Source organism: Heterodontus francisci, chromosome 6, assembly GCF_036365525.1.
Source record: "Heterodontus francisci isolate sHetFra1 chromosome 6, sHetFra1.hap1, whole genome shotgun sequence".
Taxonomy (NCBI): Eukaryota; Metazoa; Chordata; class Chondrichthyes; order Heterodontiformes; family Heterodontidae; genus Heterodontus; species Heterodontus francisci.
Window position 1 is genome coordinate 96,765,957 of NC_090376.1, and position 20,053 is coordinate 96,786,009.

General features: G+C 40.9%; 1 protein-coding gene across 3 annotated transcripts in view; it reads right to left on the bottom strand.

Annotated features, from left to right (window-relative positions):
• Window positions 1-20,053, bottom strand: part of tpp2 (tripeptidyl peptidase 2) — a 277,723-nt gene that overhangs the window by 176,462 nt on the left and 81,208 nt on the right. For all 3 annotated transcript variants that reach the window (XM_068034106.1, XM_068034105.1, XM_068034107.1), the window contains exons 9-10: window positions 7,784-7,911; window positions 5,401-5,500 (exon numbers count right to left, since the gene is read on the bottom strand). In XM_068034106.1, coding sequence (XP_067890207.1) covers window positions 5,401-5,500; window positions 7,784-7,911 — 228 coding nt within the window. The remainder of the gene's footprint in view (window positions 1-5,400; window positions 5,501-7,783; window positions 7,912-20,053) is intronic.

A 20,053-nucleotide genomic window follows, 5' to 3' on the forward strand; every position in this document is an offset into this window, starting at 1 on the left:
GTGTCAGTGGGGGAGCACTTTGGAACCAGTTACCATAACTCTATTAGCTTCAAGATAGTTATGGAAAAGGATAGGACTGGGCCTCAGGTTGAAGTCCGAAATTGGGGGAAGGCTAATTTCAATGGCATCAGACAGGAACTCTCAAAACTTGAATGGGAGAGGCTGTTTACAGGTAAAGGGATGTCTGGCAAGTGGGAGGCTTTTAAAAGTGAGATAGGAAGAGTTCAGGGCCAGCATGTTCCTGTTAGATGTAAAGGCAAGGCTGGCAAGTTTAGGGAACCTTGGTTGATGAGAGATATTGAGGGTCTGGTCAGGACAAAGAAGGAGGCATACGTCAGGTATAGGCAACTGGGATCGAGCGAGTCCCTCGGGGAGTATAAGGAATGTAGGAGCACACTTAAGAAGGAAATTAGGAGGGCGCGAAGGGGCCATGAGTTTTCCCTGGCGGATAAGATAAAGGAGAATCCTAAAAGATTCTGTAAGTATATTAAGAGTAAAAGGGTAGCTAGGGAGAGAGTAGGTCCCCTTAAGGATCAGTGTGGCAATCTATGTGTGGAGCCTTGGGAAATGGGCGAGGTCTTAAATGAATATTTCTCGTCCGTATTTACCATGGAGAAGGTCATGGAAGCTAGTGAGTTCAAGGGAGGGAACACAGATATCATGGGGCGTATCAACATTACAGAGGAGGAGGTGTTGGAGGTTTTGAAGCACAATAAGGTGGATAAATCCCCAGGGCCTGACCAGGTGTATCCTAGGATGCATTGGGAAACAAGGGAGGAGATTGCTGGGGCCCTGGCAGAGATTTTTGTATCATCGTTAGCCACGGGTGAGGTACCGGAAGACTGGAGGATAGCTAATGTTGTGCCTTTATTTAAGAAGGGCAGCAGGGATAAGCCAGGGAACTACAGGCCGGTGAGCCTTCCATCAGTGGTGGGAAAGTTATTGGAAAGGATTCTGAGAGACAGGCTTTATATGCATCTGGAAAGGCATGGTCTGATTAGGGATAGTCAGCATGGCTTTGTGCGTGGGAAATCATGTCTCACAAATTTGATTGAGTTTTTCGAGAAGGTGACCAAGAGGATTGACGAGGGCAGGGCGATGGACGTTGTCTACATGGACTTCAGCAAGGCCTTTGACAAGGTCCCGCATGGTAGGCTGGTCCAGAAGGTTCGAGCACATGGGATCCAGAGTGAGCTAGCAAACTGGATACAAAATTGGCTTGGTGATAGGAGGCAGAGGGTGATAGTGGAGGGTTGTTTTTCAAGATTGGAGGCCGGTGACCAGTGGTGTGCCGCAGGGATCGGTGCTGGGCCCTCTGTTGTTTGTCATATATATTCATGACTTGGATGTGAATGTAAGGGGCATGATTAGTAAGTTTGCAGATGACACCAAAATTGGTGGAATAGTGGACAGTGAAAAAGGTTGTCTAAGGTTACAACAGGATATAGATCAACTGGGAAAGTGGGCAAGGGAGTGGCAAATGGAATTTAACGCAGACAAGTGTTAAGTGATGCATTTTGGGAAGTTAAACCAGGGCAGGACATATACAGTGAATGGCAGGGCCCTGGGGAGTGTTGTTGAGCAGAGAGACCTTGGGGTGCAAGTACATAGCTCCCTGAAATGGCAACACAGGTAGACAGGGTGGTGAAGGCGTATGGCATGCTTGCCTTCATCGGCCGAGGCATTGAGTACAAGAGTTGGGACGTCATGTTATAGTTGTACATAACGTTGGTTCGGCCGCATTTGGAGAACTGTATGCAGTTCTGGTCACCGCACAACAGGAAAGATGTGATTCAGCTAGAATAGGTGCAGAAAAGATTCACTAGGATGTTGCCTGGTTTGGAGGGCTTGAGTTATAAAGAGAGATTGGATAGGCTGGGTCTGTTTTCCCTGGAGTGAAGGAAGTTGAGAGGGGACATGATAAGAGGTATATATAATTATGAGAGGCATAGATAGGGTAGATAGCCAGAGTCTGTTTCCCATGGTAGGGGTGACTAAAACTAGAGGGCATAGATTTAAGGTGAGAGGCAGGAGATTTAAAGGGGATCAAAGGAGTAAATCGTTCACACAAAGAATAGTGGGTATCTGGAATAAGCTGCCTGAGGTGGTGGTGGAGGTAGGAACAGTAGCAACATTTAAGAGGCATCTGGACAGGTACTTGAATGAGCAAGGCACAGAGGGATATGGAATTAATGCAGGCAGGTGAGATTAGTATAGATAGGCATTATGGTCGGCATGGACGCAGTGGGCCGAAGAGCCTGTTTCTCTGCTGTACGACTCTATGACTAAGGTACTGAGGACACAGGCTTGATACACTCGCACCTTTGTGTTCCGTGTCAGTGTGCCATTTTCCCACACCCTCTTGGTCAGTTTGGACATAGCAGCGGACGCCCTTCCCATGCACTTGTTGATTTCTGCATCGAGAGACAGGTTACTGGTGTTAGTTGAGCCTAGGTAGGTGAACTCTTAAACCACTTCCAGAGCGTGGTCGCCGATACTGATGAATGGAGCATTTCTGATGTCCTGTCCCATGATGTTCGTTTTCTTGAGGCTGATGGTTAGGCCAAATTCATTGCAGGCAGCCGCAATCCTGTCGATGAATCTCTGCAGACACTTTTCTGTGTGGGATGTTAATGCAGCATTGTCAGCAAAGAGGAGTTCCCTGATGAGGACTTTCCGTACTTTGGTCTTCGCTCTTGGACAGGCAAGGTTGAACAACTTGCCATCTGATCTTGTGTGGAGGAAAATCCTTCTTCTGAAGACTTGAACACATGTGAGAGCAGCAGTGAGAAGAAGATCCCAAACAGTGTAGGTGCGAGAACACAGCCCTGTTTCCCGCCACTCAGGATAGGAAAGGGGTCTGATGAGGCACTGCTATGCTGAATTGTGCCTTTCATATTGTCATGGAATGAGGTGATGATACTTAGCAGCTTTGGTGGATATCTGATCTTTGCTAGTAGTCTGAAGAAACCACGTCTGCTGACAAAGTCAAAGGCTTTGGTGAGATCTATGAAAGCAACGTCGAGGGGCATCTGTTGTTCACGGCATTTCTCCTGTAACTGGCGAAGGGAGAAAAGCATGTCAATGGTGGATCTCTCTGCTCAAAAGCCGCACTGTGCCTCAGGGTCGACACGCTCAACCAGCTTCTGAATACTGGTTAAAATGACTCGAGCGAAGACTTTCCCCACTATGCTGAGCAGGGAGATTCTACAGTAGTTGTTGCAGTCACCCTTGTTCTTATAAAGGGTGATGATATTGGCATCGCGCATGTCCTGTGGTACTGCTCCCTCATCCCAGCACAGGCAAAGCAGTTCATGGAGTGCTGAGGGTATAGCAGGCTTGGCACTCTTGATTATTTCAGGGGTAATGCTGTCCTTTCCAGGGGCTTTTCCACTGGCTAGAGAATCAATGGCAGCACTGAGTTCCGATTTTGTTGGCTGTCCGTCCAGCTCATCCATGACTGGCAGAGACTGGGCTGCATTGAGGGCGGCATCAGTGACAACATTTTCCCTGGAGTACCGTTGTAGGTAATGCTTCACTCAGCGGTCCATTTGCTTGCATTAGTCAGTGATCGTTTCCCCTGATTTCGACTTGAGGGGGGCGATCTTCTTGATGGTTGGCCCAAAAGCTCTTTTAATGCCATCATACATTCCATTGATGTTTCCGGTGTCGGAGGCCAGCTGAATATGACTGCATAGGTGTTGCCAGTAGTCATTTGTACAGCACCTGGCTGTTCTTTGTGCAGCGCTTCTGGCTACTTTAAGTGCTATGGATGTTAACTCGCTGGGAGTGTTTTGAAGGGCTTTTTCAAGTGAATTTCGAAACTTATGTATCAGCTGTGGATAAGAAATTGTGTTTGTGTTGATAGGTACACAACTCCAGCAGTCTCTGTCCATTCTCATTCATCCTTCCAATGCCATAGCGCCCAAGGCAGGAGGGCCATGAGTCATGGTCGGCCCCAACCCTGGCGTTAAAGTCCCCCAGCAGGAATCATATCTACCAGTCTTATGATATCAGGGTATGGAGCTTTTATTTTTGTGTTCAAATTTTATGAGACTATTCTTTGCACAAAGAAATCTTAATATTCTATTACTTTCTGTGAACCAGCTTTCAATTCTGTCCAGAAGAAACTGATTACTATTAGAAAATCCCAACACTTAAAGTTGCAGTTTAACTCTGAGGCAATATTTGACTCTGCAATCTAGTAGTATGGGATTCTCTGGCAGAGGTAATGACACACTGCTTGAGTTCATCATTGGATGGAGTATTACTCTCCGATGGTACTAAACACGCTGGACCTCCACAGCATGTTTTAAACTTATCAGAGCGGTTTGAAATATTTGAAGACTGCTCCTGCCTACATTCCCTAAAAGAATAAATGTTAACATAGTTTTCCTCTATGCAGAAGAATTGCAATTGAATCTAGAAAGTGTAACTTAGGTGCTGACTGGAACAAATGTGTGAGCTTTGACCGTTTAGTACATTCTTAACAATTTGGTCTAAGAAATAATTCAGCTGCAAAAAAATTAGGTTACACTTTAAATTGACAGGTAAAAATGAGGATTCTTCCTAAACCTGATGATTTGGAAAACCCAAGTTATGACAGTATATATCCAATATTCAAAAATGGAGAAAACATTACAGACCAGTCAATGAAGCTGCATAAAAACAATGAATTTGGCCTCAGATTTCTCTTCATTTGGAAACAAGTTTTTTCATGCCTAATATACCAATGTCAAAATTGCAAGGCAAGAACCAGGATCCTACTACATGATGCAGTACAAAACAGCAGTGCAAGCTCATATTTTTCCTATCCCTGCAATATGTAGATAAAAGGTAATACTGACTAGTTGTGCATGAACTGAGTCAACTGAACTCATCCCTTGAGAAGGCACTCCTTCTCAGAAAATATAAATACTTCATATGAGTATCTTCCTTTGACTTAAGCCAAATGGTTTCCAAATTTAATATGCACAACCTCCTTAATAAGGACACATGCCTTGAAATTACACTATTTAAAATAATGAATTAAAAAAAGAAAATAATGAATGCCTTCATTAAAATAGAACAAAGTAATTTCATAGAATCATAGAAAGTTTAGGGCACAGAACGAGGCCACTCTGGCTATCATGTCTGCAAATAAATAGCAAATAGATTAACTCATTCATTACTAATAGCACACAGCCCAATTTCAAGGTAACAGAATAAATAAAAATTAAGAAAACAATCAGTTGCAGATATGAAAAAGGAAAAAAAGTTAACATTTGAGAATAAATCAGTGCTATTTCTATTCTTATTACATTTCTCAGGATTTACTAGTTACTGCTGCACTATTCACAATAGTTTACCATAAAAGTTTCCTCATAAGCCACAGAGTTGACCAACACAGATAATGCTTACCATGGTCCTCTTGAAGACCACGTGTACTGGTTGGCCGGCAGCTTCTCTCGTAAGGAGTATTCAGCAATCATCATGTCAGGTGAGACATATGCACCAACACCTGTAGATAAAGTCTAAACTCATTTAATTTTGAAATTATATCATGTAATCGGTAGTCTGGAACTATTTCTGTACCAAACTGATACCTTTACGGGAAGCTAATTGCTTGGATCAAATTCATAGGTACAAGTTGACAGTACTTATTAAATAATATACTTGTATTGCTTCTGGACTGATAGCAATGTTTCAATATATGTTTGCCTTGATATTACATTAGAAAAACAGGAATATAGTAAAATAACTCATCTACTGACACCAATATTATAGATCAGACATGCAAAAAAAGGTGATCCCCTTAGCTAGCCTCACCAAACATGTGCACTCTAGGCCAGCAGAATGAAAAAGTGATGCATGGCATAGAGGGCTCCAGAGGAATTTTGCAGATTATTTAAAATAATAAATCCAGAGATATCTTAGATTAATAATTTTGGTTTATCCTTAAAAAAACAATTGTACAGTATAGATTAAACAATGTAACTGTAAATTAGGCAACTCAGCCACTCATACAAAAAACTTAATGGACAAGCCCTATGTTATGCAATCCAAGATTGCTCAATGGCTTATTTCTCATAACCATTGCTATTTACATAACTACATGTATTCTCCTAGACTTTTTACAGGAAGATCCTTATACTTGTGACAAACACTTCAGACCCAATAAAATAGACATCAATCATCTAGACAAAAGCAACAATGAAAGCTAGATGTTGGAATGCAATGATTATACATGAAAGGATTCAAGATCAAAGGAGACTAGAACATAGAAATGCTCACAAACTAAAATTGCTGTCCACAGAACTATTTATGAAGGCTTAAATAGGAACTAAATAAATTGTAGCAGATAACATTGTCCAGGCCAGCACATGATCAAAGCAAAATATTGCACCACAGAATGGTTGGGCATAGGGTCTCTCTTCATACTCTGTACTGTGACTTTCTGGTCTTGGCTGGGATAATATGTACACCCAGGAAAAGACAAAAATACAAACCTAAGTGAACAAGGACAACATATGTGAACAGATCATCTGTCCTATTGCTAAAACAGTGATTTATGTTCAGTAAGGGAAAGAAAATACCTTATTAATTTTTGACTCAACATCATTAGGAATGGTGGTGCAGGTACTATACGGCTGAATTTAGCTGTATTTTTAATTACTATATGTGAAGAAAATGAAGATGGTTGTATAAGTACTAACCAAAATTGAATTTCAAATAATTTCAGCAGAAACTACTTTCAGCCAGTGACTGAAAGATGCTTAATGTTGCAAAATGAGATCATCTTCATGAACTATTTAATTTTGGGTTCAATTTTCCATAACTCTTAACTCAGACAAAAATTGCACCTGTATACGGAGATTTTGCATTGTTGAGACAGAATTTCTAATTAGGAAAAAAGGGTGCCTGGAATTTTCTGCCCATTGAAAGGAAAATCAGAGGCTGATGAGCGCAGAAGCAGAAAACTTCAACCAAAGCATCTAAAAAAATTATTCCACAAATTTAATCAAGTAGCTGCACCTGCTTAGACGGAAATTCTCTTTTGAGGAGCAAAAATTAATCTTCATCAAAGATGGAAACTGGATGAAGGTTGATTGTACACCATCAAATTATGAATCACAGCAACATTCTACGCATGTTGAAATAACAATCATTGAACAGTAGATTTTAAGTTTAAGTAGTTTACATGAATTAATTTGACCTTTGACAATAGCCGAAATTGGTTCTCAGTGGTCTTCAGCTGCATCAGGAATTGTTTGGTATAGGGGCACTAACTGGAAGGTTTTGTAATAGTAAAGTAAGTTTTTTTTTAAAAAGGCACAAATTAAGAAACAAGCAAATGGACCAATTAATATTTTCAAAAAGTTATGAGAACCATTGTTTAAATAAGCATTTTGGTCAGGGCTAAGCCAGTGAGTAGCAGGGACATACAAATTGGAAGGTTTGACCCCTGATCTGTGCTGAGTGAGCTGATTTTAGCCATTACAGCTGTAGCAGCAATACAATTGCTGTCAATGCCTCTGGGTTGGGAAGGTGAATCTTGGCCAAGACAATACCCACCCCTCCACCTCCCAACATTGTGATCCGCCTACCCTTGCTGCAAGTGTGGACAGAATTGGCAACGGATGAAAGCAGGATAAAACCTGACTGCAATGCCCACTATTGTTAAATGGCGTACCTGTGGAACCTTAGCAACAGTGAGTGCCTTCAGGAAAGCTGGGGGGGGGGGGGGGGGGGGGGAGAACCTCCAGATATTATCATACAGGAGTTAAATAAAACCAGTTCCTACCAATGACACTGGAAGTAGTTCCACCTGGACATCCTACAGTGGAAAGGCAAGGTCCATTATTGCCTGCACTTGACACATAGATTACATTGTACTTCAATACTGCTTCATTAATTACTTCACAAATGCATCTGAAATAGTTGAATAAAACAAAGAATAGGAGGTTATGCCAAATTTCTGCAACATAATTTATATGTTTAAAACATAATGTTCAATTATAATCACCTGCTTAGTTAAGAATCCCAACCACTGGGACTCTCCTCTTTCAACTATAATATCCATTTTACAAAATATCAAAATCCACACTCATTTCAATAACCTATTTTCTGAGCATTTCAAGAAAACCACTATAAGATACAAAAAAAGCAGACTTCAGCGGGAAAAAAACAATTCCTCACTGAACAACATCATAAACAACTGGCTTGGGACAGCTACAATCACTGAATTAATCCTTCAATCTCTTCATACTTATTACAATACACATTTTACTTCAACGTAATTAATGCCCTGATTTATATAAAATTTAGCTAAATTGAAGAATTTAACATTTTCATGTTAAATGTCACGTTTCTAGTCACTAAAACAGTTTGAATTATTTTATGGATGAGCTTCACCTTTAAAAAAGATTGCTTGATTACCCTGCCTGCTTTGTTGATTTGAGAATTAGACTGAAAAACAAAATGATGTAACAATCAAAGAAATGTTGAAATTTCAGCACAGAAGGCAGCCATTTAGTCCATCACGCTGGTGTCTGTTCGCTTTGATTAGATCATTACACGATTATTAGATGATCACTGGTTTCTCAAGTAACTAATAAATTCTATAGCTAGTAATGCAGTAGTGTTGAAGAAAGGTATATGTTGCATCATATTTTGACATTAATAACTAGCTGTAAACTTAAAAGAAGCAGCATTTAAAATTACCCATATGTCTAACAATTATGGCTTACTTGTTAAACATAGGATTTATATTCCTCGCGGGAGAACTGGCGCCATGGAGCAAACATGAGTGATTAACAGTCCTGTTCTTAAAAACATGATTACACCAGATATGGCATCACCGCTTAATTTTTCCATGCTTTATTTGTGGATGTACCTACCTGACATGATATGCAGTGAAAAGCAGAGTTTTCTGATTAGATCAACTACTAAATGCAATCGTATCACCGATATTTCCCAAAGATCATTCTTTGTAATTGACAACTGATTGATTTTGCTTCGTGAATACTTTTGCACAGGGAATGATAATATTGTTAGGAGAATATTGGAAGAGTTACTGAGTTCAATTAAGTCTACATAAGCTGAATTTACATACCTATAAATTTAACCACTGTGCTAATGATCCTAGATCAACAATAATTCATCTTACACTGTACAGCTCAATAACTCTTACGATTCTAGTTCCATGAAAAGGCGATCAGCAATCTGTTCATCAATATAAATTATTATGGATTTTAAGTGACATACAGGATATAACAAGGTAATTAACGTCATATCTGTTCTACTCCAAAAAGCCAGATGGTGAAGAATAGAACTGAAGCCTAATCTTTACACACTTTATATGCTTTTATTTATAGATACATATTACACATTACAAACATGCACCTCTGAACTCAACAACCACAGCTTCAGTCTCTTATATATAGGAGCACAAGTGAATCCCCAGTTAATGTCCACCACCTGAACACGATTAAATACTCAATCACGATAAAATTAGCAGATTCCCTTCACTCTCTTTAAATAAAAATTAGAGTTTATATTACAGTGAGATGCCCCTCCTCTAGAACCCCTGAATTTCTCCATACATGTATTTCTTTTGGTGAAACAATATGACGGTTGGTGGCTTCAATCCATCAGTTTAATTTTCCTTTCTCTAGAGCTTTTGTTTCAAGCCATCAAAGTAAATTGTAACCTTTTCTGATTTTCTCACTTTTCATAGAGCGTATATAGAAAAGAATATTATTACACAATGAACGATTATCTACATAACATTCAATGGTATACGATCTTCAGTACACCCATTGTACAGAATCTCACTTAAAATATTTAAAAATAGAATCCGATATCTATTGCCCCCACAACAGCCAGTGTATTAGCACCCACAGTACTTTTATCAACCCTTTTTCTTAACTTCCCAAGCTGAAGGACAATATTGCCTGTTCTCATTCATTTATGAAACTAGCTGTAAGAGAATTTCTATCAGAAAGATTAGCATGTGAAGCTTCATGTACTTTGGGTCACCTAAGGATGGGAACTTAAGTACACATTTATCCTGACTTAATTTTCTTAATGTTTTACTTGTCCTTAAAACATTCTCCACTTTAGGATGTTTCATCACAGAATCAGAATCACAGAATTGTTACAGTGCAGGAGGCCACCACTCAGCCCATTGCATCTGCACCAACTCTCTGAATGAGTATTCACCTAGTGCCACTCCCCCCCGCCTTCTCCCCGTAACGCTGTACATTCTTCCTTTTCATGTAACAGTTTAATTCCCTTTTGAATGCTTCAATTGAACCTGCTTCCACCACACTCTCAGGCAGTACGTTCCAGACATTAACCACTTGCTGCGTGAAAAAGTTTTTCCTCATGTCACTCTTACTTCTTTTACCAATTACTTTAAATTTGTGCCCTTTTGTTCTCGATCCTTTCACGAATGGGAACAGTTTCCCCCATCTACTCTGTTCAGATGCCTCATGATTTTGATTATCTCTATCAAATCTCCTCTCAGACTTCTCTTCTCCAAGGAAAACAGTCCCAACCTCCTCAATCTATCTTCATAACTGAAGTTTCTCATCCCTGGAACCAGTCTCGTGAATCTTTTCTGCACCATCTCTAATGCCTTCACATCCTTCCTAAAGTGCGGTGCCCAGAACTGGACGCAATACTCCAGCTGTGGCCAAACTAGTGTCTTATATAAAAACAAGAAATGCTGGAACCACTCAGCAGGTCTGGCAGCATCTGTGGAAAGAGAAGCAGAGATAACGTTTCGGGTCAGTGACCCTTCTTCAGAACCCTTATACAAGTCTTATACAAGTTCAACATAAGCTCCTTGCTCTTGTACTCTATGCCCCTGTTAATAAAGTTTATTAACCACTCTCGCAACATGTCCTGCCACCTTCAATACACCCAGGTCCCTCTGCTCCTGCACGCCCTTTAGAATTGTACCCTTTGTTTTATATAGTCTCTCCATTTTCTTCCTACCAAATTCTACCACTTCACATTTCTCTGCATTGAACTTCATCTGCATCCTGTCTGCCCATTCCCTATGGGCACCCACCTGTTTATGTCCTTTTGAAGTTCTACACTATCCTCCTCACAATTCACAATGCTTCCAAGTTTCGTATCATCCGCAAACTTTGAAATTGTGCCCTATACACCAAGGTCTAGGTCATTAATATACATTAGGAAAAGCAAGGGTTCTAACACTGACCCCTGGGGAATTCCTCTACAAACCTTCCTCCAGCCTGCAAAATATCCACTAACCACTACTCTTTGTTTCCTGTCACTCAGCCAATTCCGTATCCATGTTGCTGCTGTCCCATTTCTTCCACGGACTATAACTTTGCTCACAAGCCTGTTATGTGGCACTGTATCAAATGCCTTTTGGAAGTCCATGTACAGCACATCAACAGCAATGCCCTCATCAACCTTCTCCGTTATCTCCTCAAAAAACTCCAGTTAGTCAAACATGATTTTCCCTTAAGAAATCCATGCTGGCTTTCTTTAATTAACCCACATTTATCCATGTAACAATTAATTTTGTCCTGAATTAATCTTCTTCGAGGTTTCCCCACCACCAAAGTTAAACTGACTGACCTGTAGTTGTTGGGCTTATCTTTACATTCTTATTCTTGCACTACCCCCGAGTCTAAGGAGGACTGAAAAATTATGACCAGTGCCTGCGCAATTTCCACGCTCACTTTCCTCAGTATCCTTGGATGCATCTAATCCGGTCCTGGTGCCTTATCCACTTTAAGTACAGACAGCCTACTCAACACCTCCGCCTTACCAATTTTAAACCCTTCTAGTGTCTGAATTACCTCCTCTTTCACCATTGCCTAGGTTGCATCTTCTTCCTTGGTAAAGACCAATGCAAAGTATTCATTTAATACCTCAGTTATGCCCTCTGCCTCCATGTGACAATCCCCTTTATGGTCCCTAATCGGCCCGACTCCTCCACTATTCATATGTCTATAGAAAACTTTGAGATTCCTTTATGTTAGCTGCCAGTCTCTGTTCATAATCTCTCCTTGCTTCTCTTATTTGCTTTTTCACTTCCCCTCTGAACCTTCTATATTCAGCCTGGTTCTCAACAGTATTCTCTACCTGGCATCTGTCATCAGCACACTTTTCCTTCTTTATCTTAATCACTATCTCTTTTATCACCCAGGGAGCTCTGGATTTGTTTACCCTATCTTTCCCTTTGGAGCGAATACACCCTGACTGTGCCCGAACTATCTCTCCTTTGAAGGTAGCCCATTGTTCAGCTACCGCTTTTCCTGCCAACCTTTGACTCCAATTTATTCGCCGTAGATCCGTTCTTAGCGCATTGAAGTTGGCTTTTCCCCAGTTAATTATTCTTACCCTGGATTGTTCTTTGTCATTTTCCATAGTCAGCCTAAACCTTATGATACAATGATCACTGTCCCCTAAATGTTCTCCCACTGTCACTTGATCAACTTGGCCCACCTCATTCCCAAGAACCATGTCTAGCAGTGCCTCCTTTCTTGTTGGACTAGAAACACACTGCTGTAGAAAATTTCCTGAACACACTCTAGGAACTCTTGCCCCTCGCTGCTCTTTCCTACTTAACTCCAATACATCAAAATGAGCATCTGGTCTGGGCTGAGTGCACAGCCAGTTCAACTGACCAATCAAGCCTCACAATTGCTCTGTCTCTTCTTTAAATAGATTATCTTTTTGTGATAACTTAGTACAATTAACCAGGATAGGAGTAACACTCTCTAAATAGGATTGTTGATTTCATATTATTCCAGGCCTACTATGCTTAATATCTAAACCAACATATTTAAAAGCCCCAGAAGCCTAACTCCCAATCTTAAATTCTCCCCTAATTCTATTAATAACTCATTTCTCACCACTTAAGAAGTCATCAACATCCATCACGAAGATGTCTGCAAGTTTCCCTTTATGATACCAATAAAACATTGCGGGATCTGCTTTTAGTTCTACACAACCTATTTTCAGCAAAAGACAGCGCTCCAAAAGGTGCCACACCCTGGAAGCATCTTTCAGGCCATAGATTCAGGTTTAATTTCCATAGTTTCCCTTCTGCATCTGCTCCCTCCTTAAGTGGTTGCAGAAACCCTTCTCTCTCGAAGTATCACCAGCAGGAATACAGCTTTTATGCTGATTGACCTACGCTCCCATGAACATGTGATCAAAAGAACTAAAGATTTTCAAGATTACTTTTCCAGATGTGGGAGAGTCCACTACCATCTGTATCAACCAGTCACTCTTCAAAATACCTAGCAACTAATCTTGCTTTAGCCTTCTAAGTCCCATCTCCAAGGACTTTTTTCAGTACAAATCCAACAATGCGACAAAGCTGAATGAACCTTATCTGGTACCTCAGAATAAACTCCAAACGCTCTCTAACTATCCAACTCCCTTTGTTTTTCCTCTCATATTAGTTAATTCTCAAGTTTATTGGCAGTCACCAAACTTCACAATCATGAGAACTTCTGCTTCCGCTACATGGCTGTTGAGGTCTTTATTCAAGGTTCAGCCTCTACTTCCACTTTTATGTCCATCAGGACTACTGCGATGTCACCCTCTTGTGCTATCGGAGGTTCTTTCTCCAGTTTGTGAATGTTTTCTGACGCAAGAGTCTCCTCCTGATTCACCATCACTACTTGCACAGCGCTTTCATACTTTCCACTCTCACTCCATTTTGCTTGTCAGTTCATCCTGAACATTTAACCAATATTTCAACTTGGCAGTAGCTTTTCCTGCACGCCCCACAATTGCCGTATTCCTCCTTTCACTAGACCCCTTTGGAATATATGTCACCAGAGTATTCACTCTGGGTAATTGGCCTGTGCATCTGCTAGCTCTGTCATATGTCTTGATCACTCACGTTACCACCATCCAGCCCCTGATCTACCACATTCAGTTCCACAGGATCCTCATCGCAAAACACATCAGCATCTGAGTTACAAGGTGCCTCGTCTACTTCTATCAGCTGGGCAGAGTCTGAGAGAAAATAGGGTATGGAAAGGCCCTGGTAAGGTAATAGATCGTGCTGTTAAGACAGAACTTATCAAACATGGCAATCAAAATGTTAAGGTTCCTTCCTCACAAGGTGCCTCATTTACTTATATCGGGTGGGCAGAGTCTGAGATTTTGCAATTAATTCAGATTAATCATGAGGAAGGAACCGTAACATTTTGATTGCCATGTTTGATAAGTACTGTCTTAACATCACGATCTATTACCTTACCAGGGCCTTTCCAGACTCTATGTTCTCTCTTTTATAGGATACTACATCTCCTGAATTGAGCACTATCACACCGATCGCTTGATTGGCCTGCAATCCACCACCTTGAACATTTACTCCCTCTACCACTGGCACAGCAGTGTGTACCATCTACAATATGCACTGCAGCAAATCACCAAGCCTCCTCTGACAGCACCTTCCAAACATGCAAACTCTACCACCTAGGACATGAGAAACAGATGCATGGGAATGTCACCACATGCAAGTGCCCCTCCAAGTCACGCACTATCGTGTCTTGGAACTGCATCGCTGTCGCTGAATCAAAAACCTGGAACTCCCTAACAGCACTGCGGGTGTATCTATACCGAAGGTCTAATAGGATGCCTCAGTGCTCTATGAATTTTCTCCGAGACCTTAGCCTTGATTGAAAAGCCTGTTTCCTGCATGCAAAACATTAAAATGTGCAGAAAAAATGGAACTAACTGTAGTACTTTCTGGACCTGAAAGACAATCATAAAGAACATAAGGTAACTCAGGATTTCTCCCATCGTCTAATTGATAGGGACTATATCCTCCAACCATGTGAAGCGAATTCTCTGCATGAACCACCCACACAAGGAGAATTGTCAATTTACAGTCTGGTTGATCCGGCTAAAATTTTATGCAACATTTCATCAATCACAACATGATTCCTTTCACAAAGATGACTGCGAAAAGGATTCTCAGCTGCATTATTCATGACCAGAATATACATGTTTACAAAATATCTCTGAATTCATTATTAGCAAATTCACTTCCAATATCAAGCAGAAACTTTGCTAGTGTCCCAAGCCCACTTCCTATCAATTTCTCCATAATTTTGCCTATAATAACTCTCTTGTTCTTACTAGATATTAATGCAGAAATACTAAATCTGGTAGTAAGGTCAATAAAATGCAGGATCAAAATATTTATCTTTGTCTATACCTTTAGATTCACGGCAACTACCTTGTTAAAGTCACGTGCGATTGGAAGGCTTACAGTAGGACATGACAGCATCCTTCAACACTTTTCACAGATTTCACAATTCTCAGTAATCTCTCCTATTAGCCTCATATACTACTTATCAACTACATCTGTATCTTTTAGCAGAATTTTTAACTGTTGACATGTAGACAATATATTTTTTCTTTCTGATCCTTATCACCTGATGCCATTAATACTGGTCTAACACTCTAATGAGAAACACCAGGTTTTGTTAAGGGGGGTACAATAATATTCTGATTGGGTAAATTGCAGATCAACTGATTTTCCTAAAAAACAACTACCTTATGATGCTCCATGTTAATTTCATTTGTGCTTTTTTCATAGAAGGTTTACTCAACAGCATAAGTACCTCACTAGAGACAATATCAGTACTTATAAAACGGCTTACTCCAGCTATTTTACATGGAATTACAAATCTCTTTACTGACCTGCTAGAGTGGTTGGGGAGGGTTTAAACTAAAATGGCAGGGGGATGGGAACCTTTGCAAGGAGTCAGAGGAGGGGAGGATCAAAGACAAGAACAAAAGACAGTAAGGGGAATAAGAAAAGTGATAGGCAGAGAAATCAAGGGCCAGAATCAAACAGGGCCACAGTGAAAAATAGTGGGAAGGGGACAAGTAATGTTAAAAAGACAAGCCTTAAGGCTTTGTGCCTTAATGCGCAGAGCATTCGAAATAAAGTGGATGAATTAATCGGGCAAATAGATGTAAATGGGTATGATATGGTCGGGATTACGGAGACATGGTGCAGGGTGACCAGAGATGGGAAATGAACATCCAGGAGTATTCAGTATTTAGGAAGGACAGACAAAAAGTAAAAGGCGGTGGAGTTGCATTGCTGGTTAAAGAGGAAATTAACGCAATAGTAAGGAAAATATTAGCTCCAATGATGTGGAATCTGTATGGGTAGAGTTGAGAAACACTATGGGGCAAAAAGAGTTAGTGGGGGTTGTATATAGACCCCCAAACTGTAGTGGTGATGTCGGGAATGGCATTAAACAGGAAATTAAAGACGCATGCGATAAAAGGAACATCTGTAATTATGGGTGACGTTAATCTGCATATAGATTGGGCAAATCAAATTAGTCACAATACCGTAGAGGAGGAATTCATGGAGTGTATATGGGATGATTTTCTGGAACCAATTAGAGAACAGGCCATCCTAGACTGGGTATTGTGTAATGAGAGAGGAATAGTTGACAATATAGTTGTGTTAGACCCCTTGGGGATGAGCGACCATAATATGATAGACTTCTTCATCAAGATGGAGAGTGACGTAGTTGATTCGGAGACTAAGGTCCTGAATCTTAAGAAAGGAAACTACGACGTTGGCTATGATGGATTGGGAAACATTACTTAAAGGGATGATGGTGGATAGGAAATGGCAAACATTCAAATAGCGCATGGATGAACTGCAACAATTCCTGTCTGGCACAAAAGCAAAATAGGAAAGGCATCCAAACCATGACTTACAACGGAAATTAGAGATAGCATTAGATCCAAGGAAGAGGCATACAAATTCGCCAGAAAAAACAACAGACCTGAGGATTGGGAGCAGTTTAGAATTCAGCAAAGGAGGTCCAAAGGATTGATTAAGAAGGGGAAAATAGAGGAAAATAAGGTTGCGGGGAACATAAATACTGATTGTAAAAGTTTCTATAGGTATGTGAAGAGAAAAAGATTGGTGAAGACAAATGCAGGTCCCTTACAGTCAGGAATAGTGGAATTTATTATGGGGAACAAAGAAATGACTGACGAACCAAATGCATACTTTGGTTCGGTCTTCACAAAGGTGGACACAAATATCATACCAGAAATGTTGGGGAACACAGGGCTTAGTGAGAGGGAGGAACTGAAGGAAATCAGTATTAGTAGAGAAATGGTGTTGGAGAAATTGATGGGATTGAATGCCGATAAATCCCCAGGGCCTGATAATCTACATCCCAGAGTACTTAAGGAAGTGGCCCGAGAAATAGTGGATGCATTGGTGATCATCTTCCAAGATTCTATAGACTCTGGAACAGTATCTATAGATTGGAGGGGAGCTATAATCTAAGCCCACTATTTAAAAAGGGAGGTAGAGAGAAAACAGGGAATTATAGACCAGTCAGCCTGACATCGGTAGTGGGGAAAATTTTAGAGTCCATTATCAAAGATTTTATAGTAGAGCACTTGGAGAACAGCGGTTGAATCATAGAGTCAGCATGGATTTACGAAAGGGAAATCATGCTTGACAAATCTACTAGAATTCTTTGAGGATGTAACTAGTAGAGTTGATGAGGGGGAGCCGTGGCTGTGTTTTATTTGGACTTTCAGAAGGCTTTCGACAAAGTCCCACATAAGAGATTAGCGTGTACAATTAAAGCGCATGGGATTGGGGGTAGTGTATTGCGATGGATAGAAAACTGGTGGGCAGGCAGGAAACAAAGAGTAGAAATAAATGGGTCTTTTTCCGAATGGCAGGCAATGACTAGTGACGTACCGCAGGGATCGGGGCTAGGACCCCAGCTATTCACAATATATATTAATGATTTAGATGATGGAACTAAATGTAATAACTCCAAATTTGCAGATGACACAAAACTGGGTGGGAGGTGAGTTGTGAGGAGGATGCAGAGAGGCTTCAGGGTGATTAGGACAAGTTGAGTGAGTGGGCTAATGCATGGCAGATGCAGTATAATGTGGAGAAATGTGAGGTTATCCACTTTGGTAGCAAAAACAGGAAGGCAGATTATTATCTGAACGGCTATAAACTGAGAGAGGGGAATATGCAATGAGACCTGGGTGTTCTCATACACCAGTTGCTGAGGGTAAGCATGCAGGTGCAACAGGCAGTAAAAAAGCAAATGGTATGTTGGCCTTCATAGCGAGAGGATGAGTACAGGAGCAGGGATGTCTTGCTGCAATTATACAGGGCCTTGGTGAGGCCACACCTGGAATATTGTGTGCGGTTTTGGTCTAGTTATCTGAGGAAGGGTGTTCTTGCTATAGAGGGAGTGCAGCAAAGGTTTACCATCTGATTCCTGGGATGGTGGGTCTAACATATGAGGAGAAATTGAGTCGGTTAGGATTATATTCGTTGGAATTCAGAAGAGTGAGGGGGGATCTCAAAGAAAGCTATAAAATTCTAACAGGACTCGACAGGGTAGATGCAGGAAGGATGTTCCCAATGGTGGGGAGTCCAGAACCAGGGGTCATAGTCTAAGGATACAGGGTAAACCTTTCAGGACTGAGATGAGGAGAAATTTCTTCACCCAGAGAGTGGTGAGCCTGTGGAATTCGCTACCACAGAAAGCAGTCGAGGAAAAAACATTGCATGTTTTCAAGGAGTTAGATATAGCTCTTGGGGCGAAAGGGATCAAAGGGTATGGGGCGAAAGCGGGAACAGGTTACTGAGTTGGATAATCAGCCATGATCATAATGAATGGCGGAGCAGGCTCGAAGGGCCGAATGGCCTACTGCTCCTATTTTCTATGTTTCTATGACCTCAAAGTGTTGTCATCACCAAACCTAAAGCAAATAGTACTTTTACATTCCTTAACCTGCGTTGATCCCCGCTACTTAATGAATCCAAATAGCATTTTAATCAATCTGTCCCACATACTACTGAAGTACAAGCATCATCTAATACCACACAATTAAAGGTGTCCACGACAAACACATTCAACACAAGACTAAAACGCCTTGTGACCAGTATAATTTGTTCAGATTCATTGTTACCTTCATCCTCCTCCTCAGAATTCTCTTCGTCATGTATCATTTCAAGGACCCTGCCTCTTCGCTTTGCGCAGTTCACCACGTGATTCAAGTCATATCTGAAGCACCTATTGGGAATTCCTGGGATTCATTTGCCCATTATTGCTGTGAAAACTTTGTCTTTTACTGTCATCTCCTGATTTGCTAAAGGTGCTTTCATTCTAATTTTTCCTGTCTCTAATCCTTCTGTTGTATTGATGTTTGCATCCGATATCTAGACTATTTCAAAATCTGGTAATAGTATGGTCTCTATTTTGCATGCCAACACAGAATGTTCTATTTGTTCCATGAAGAAAATGACTTTTGCCCCAGGAATTTTTTCAAGGTAGCAGACATCTGATCCGAAACAGTCTCCTTCTCCAAGAACCAAACACCAGTTAGAACCAATCTCCTATCCATATGAGACACCTGAACACAATCCAGTTACTTAAATGACCAAAATGCACTTCATCAACCTTTTATACAAGTTATCGAAGTCCATGATAGATTCTGCCATGGAATGACCCTGTTTTCCAAAATCTATCAAATTCTGGCCAGGCCTCATAGGCGTTTAACGGATCATCTTTCGAGTAGATTTCATCCAAGAATGCTAATAGAAGGTTCAAATCTTCATTGCAGTCATACTGACGCATCTATCTCACAAAATATTTTATTTCTGATTTAACTTCTTGTAGGAGGCGACAACTCCAAGGCCATATCTTGTTTCCTCTTTGGTAGAGTTGTAGCCTGTGTCCACATATCCACTTAATTCTTCCACTAGTCGTAAGGTTAAGACTCTGAGAACATTGGAGGGTAATCATAATCTTCACTATTGAGGATACAAGTAACATCCCAGTATTAGCTCTAAGTCAGGAAATGGAAATAGAGGCCTGCTTAGGTCGGGAAAAAAGAACCTGACCCGAACCGAACTACAGCAGACCTGAGCCTGACCGGGCCAGAGTCCCTCCGATTTTGCCCCAAGCCCGACCTGACCCCGCCCCGAGCCCAACCCGACCATCCGTTTACTTACCTTCCTGACACCAAACCTGCA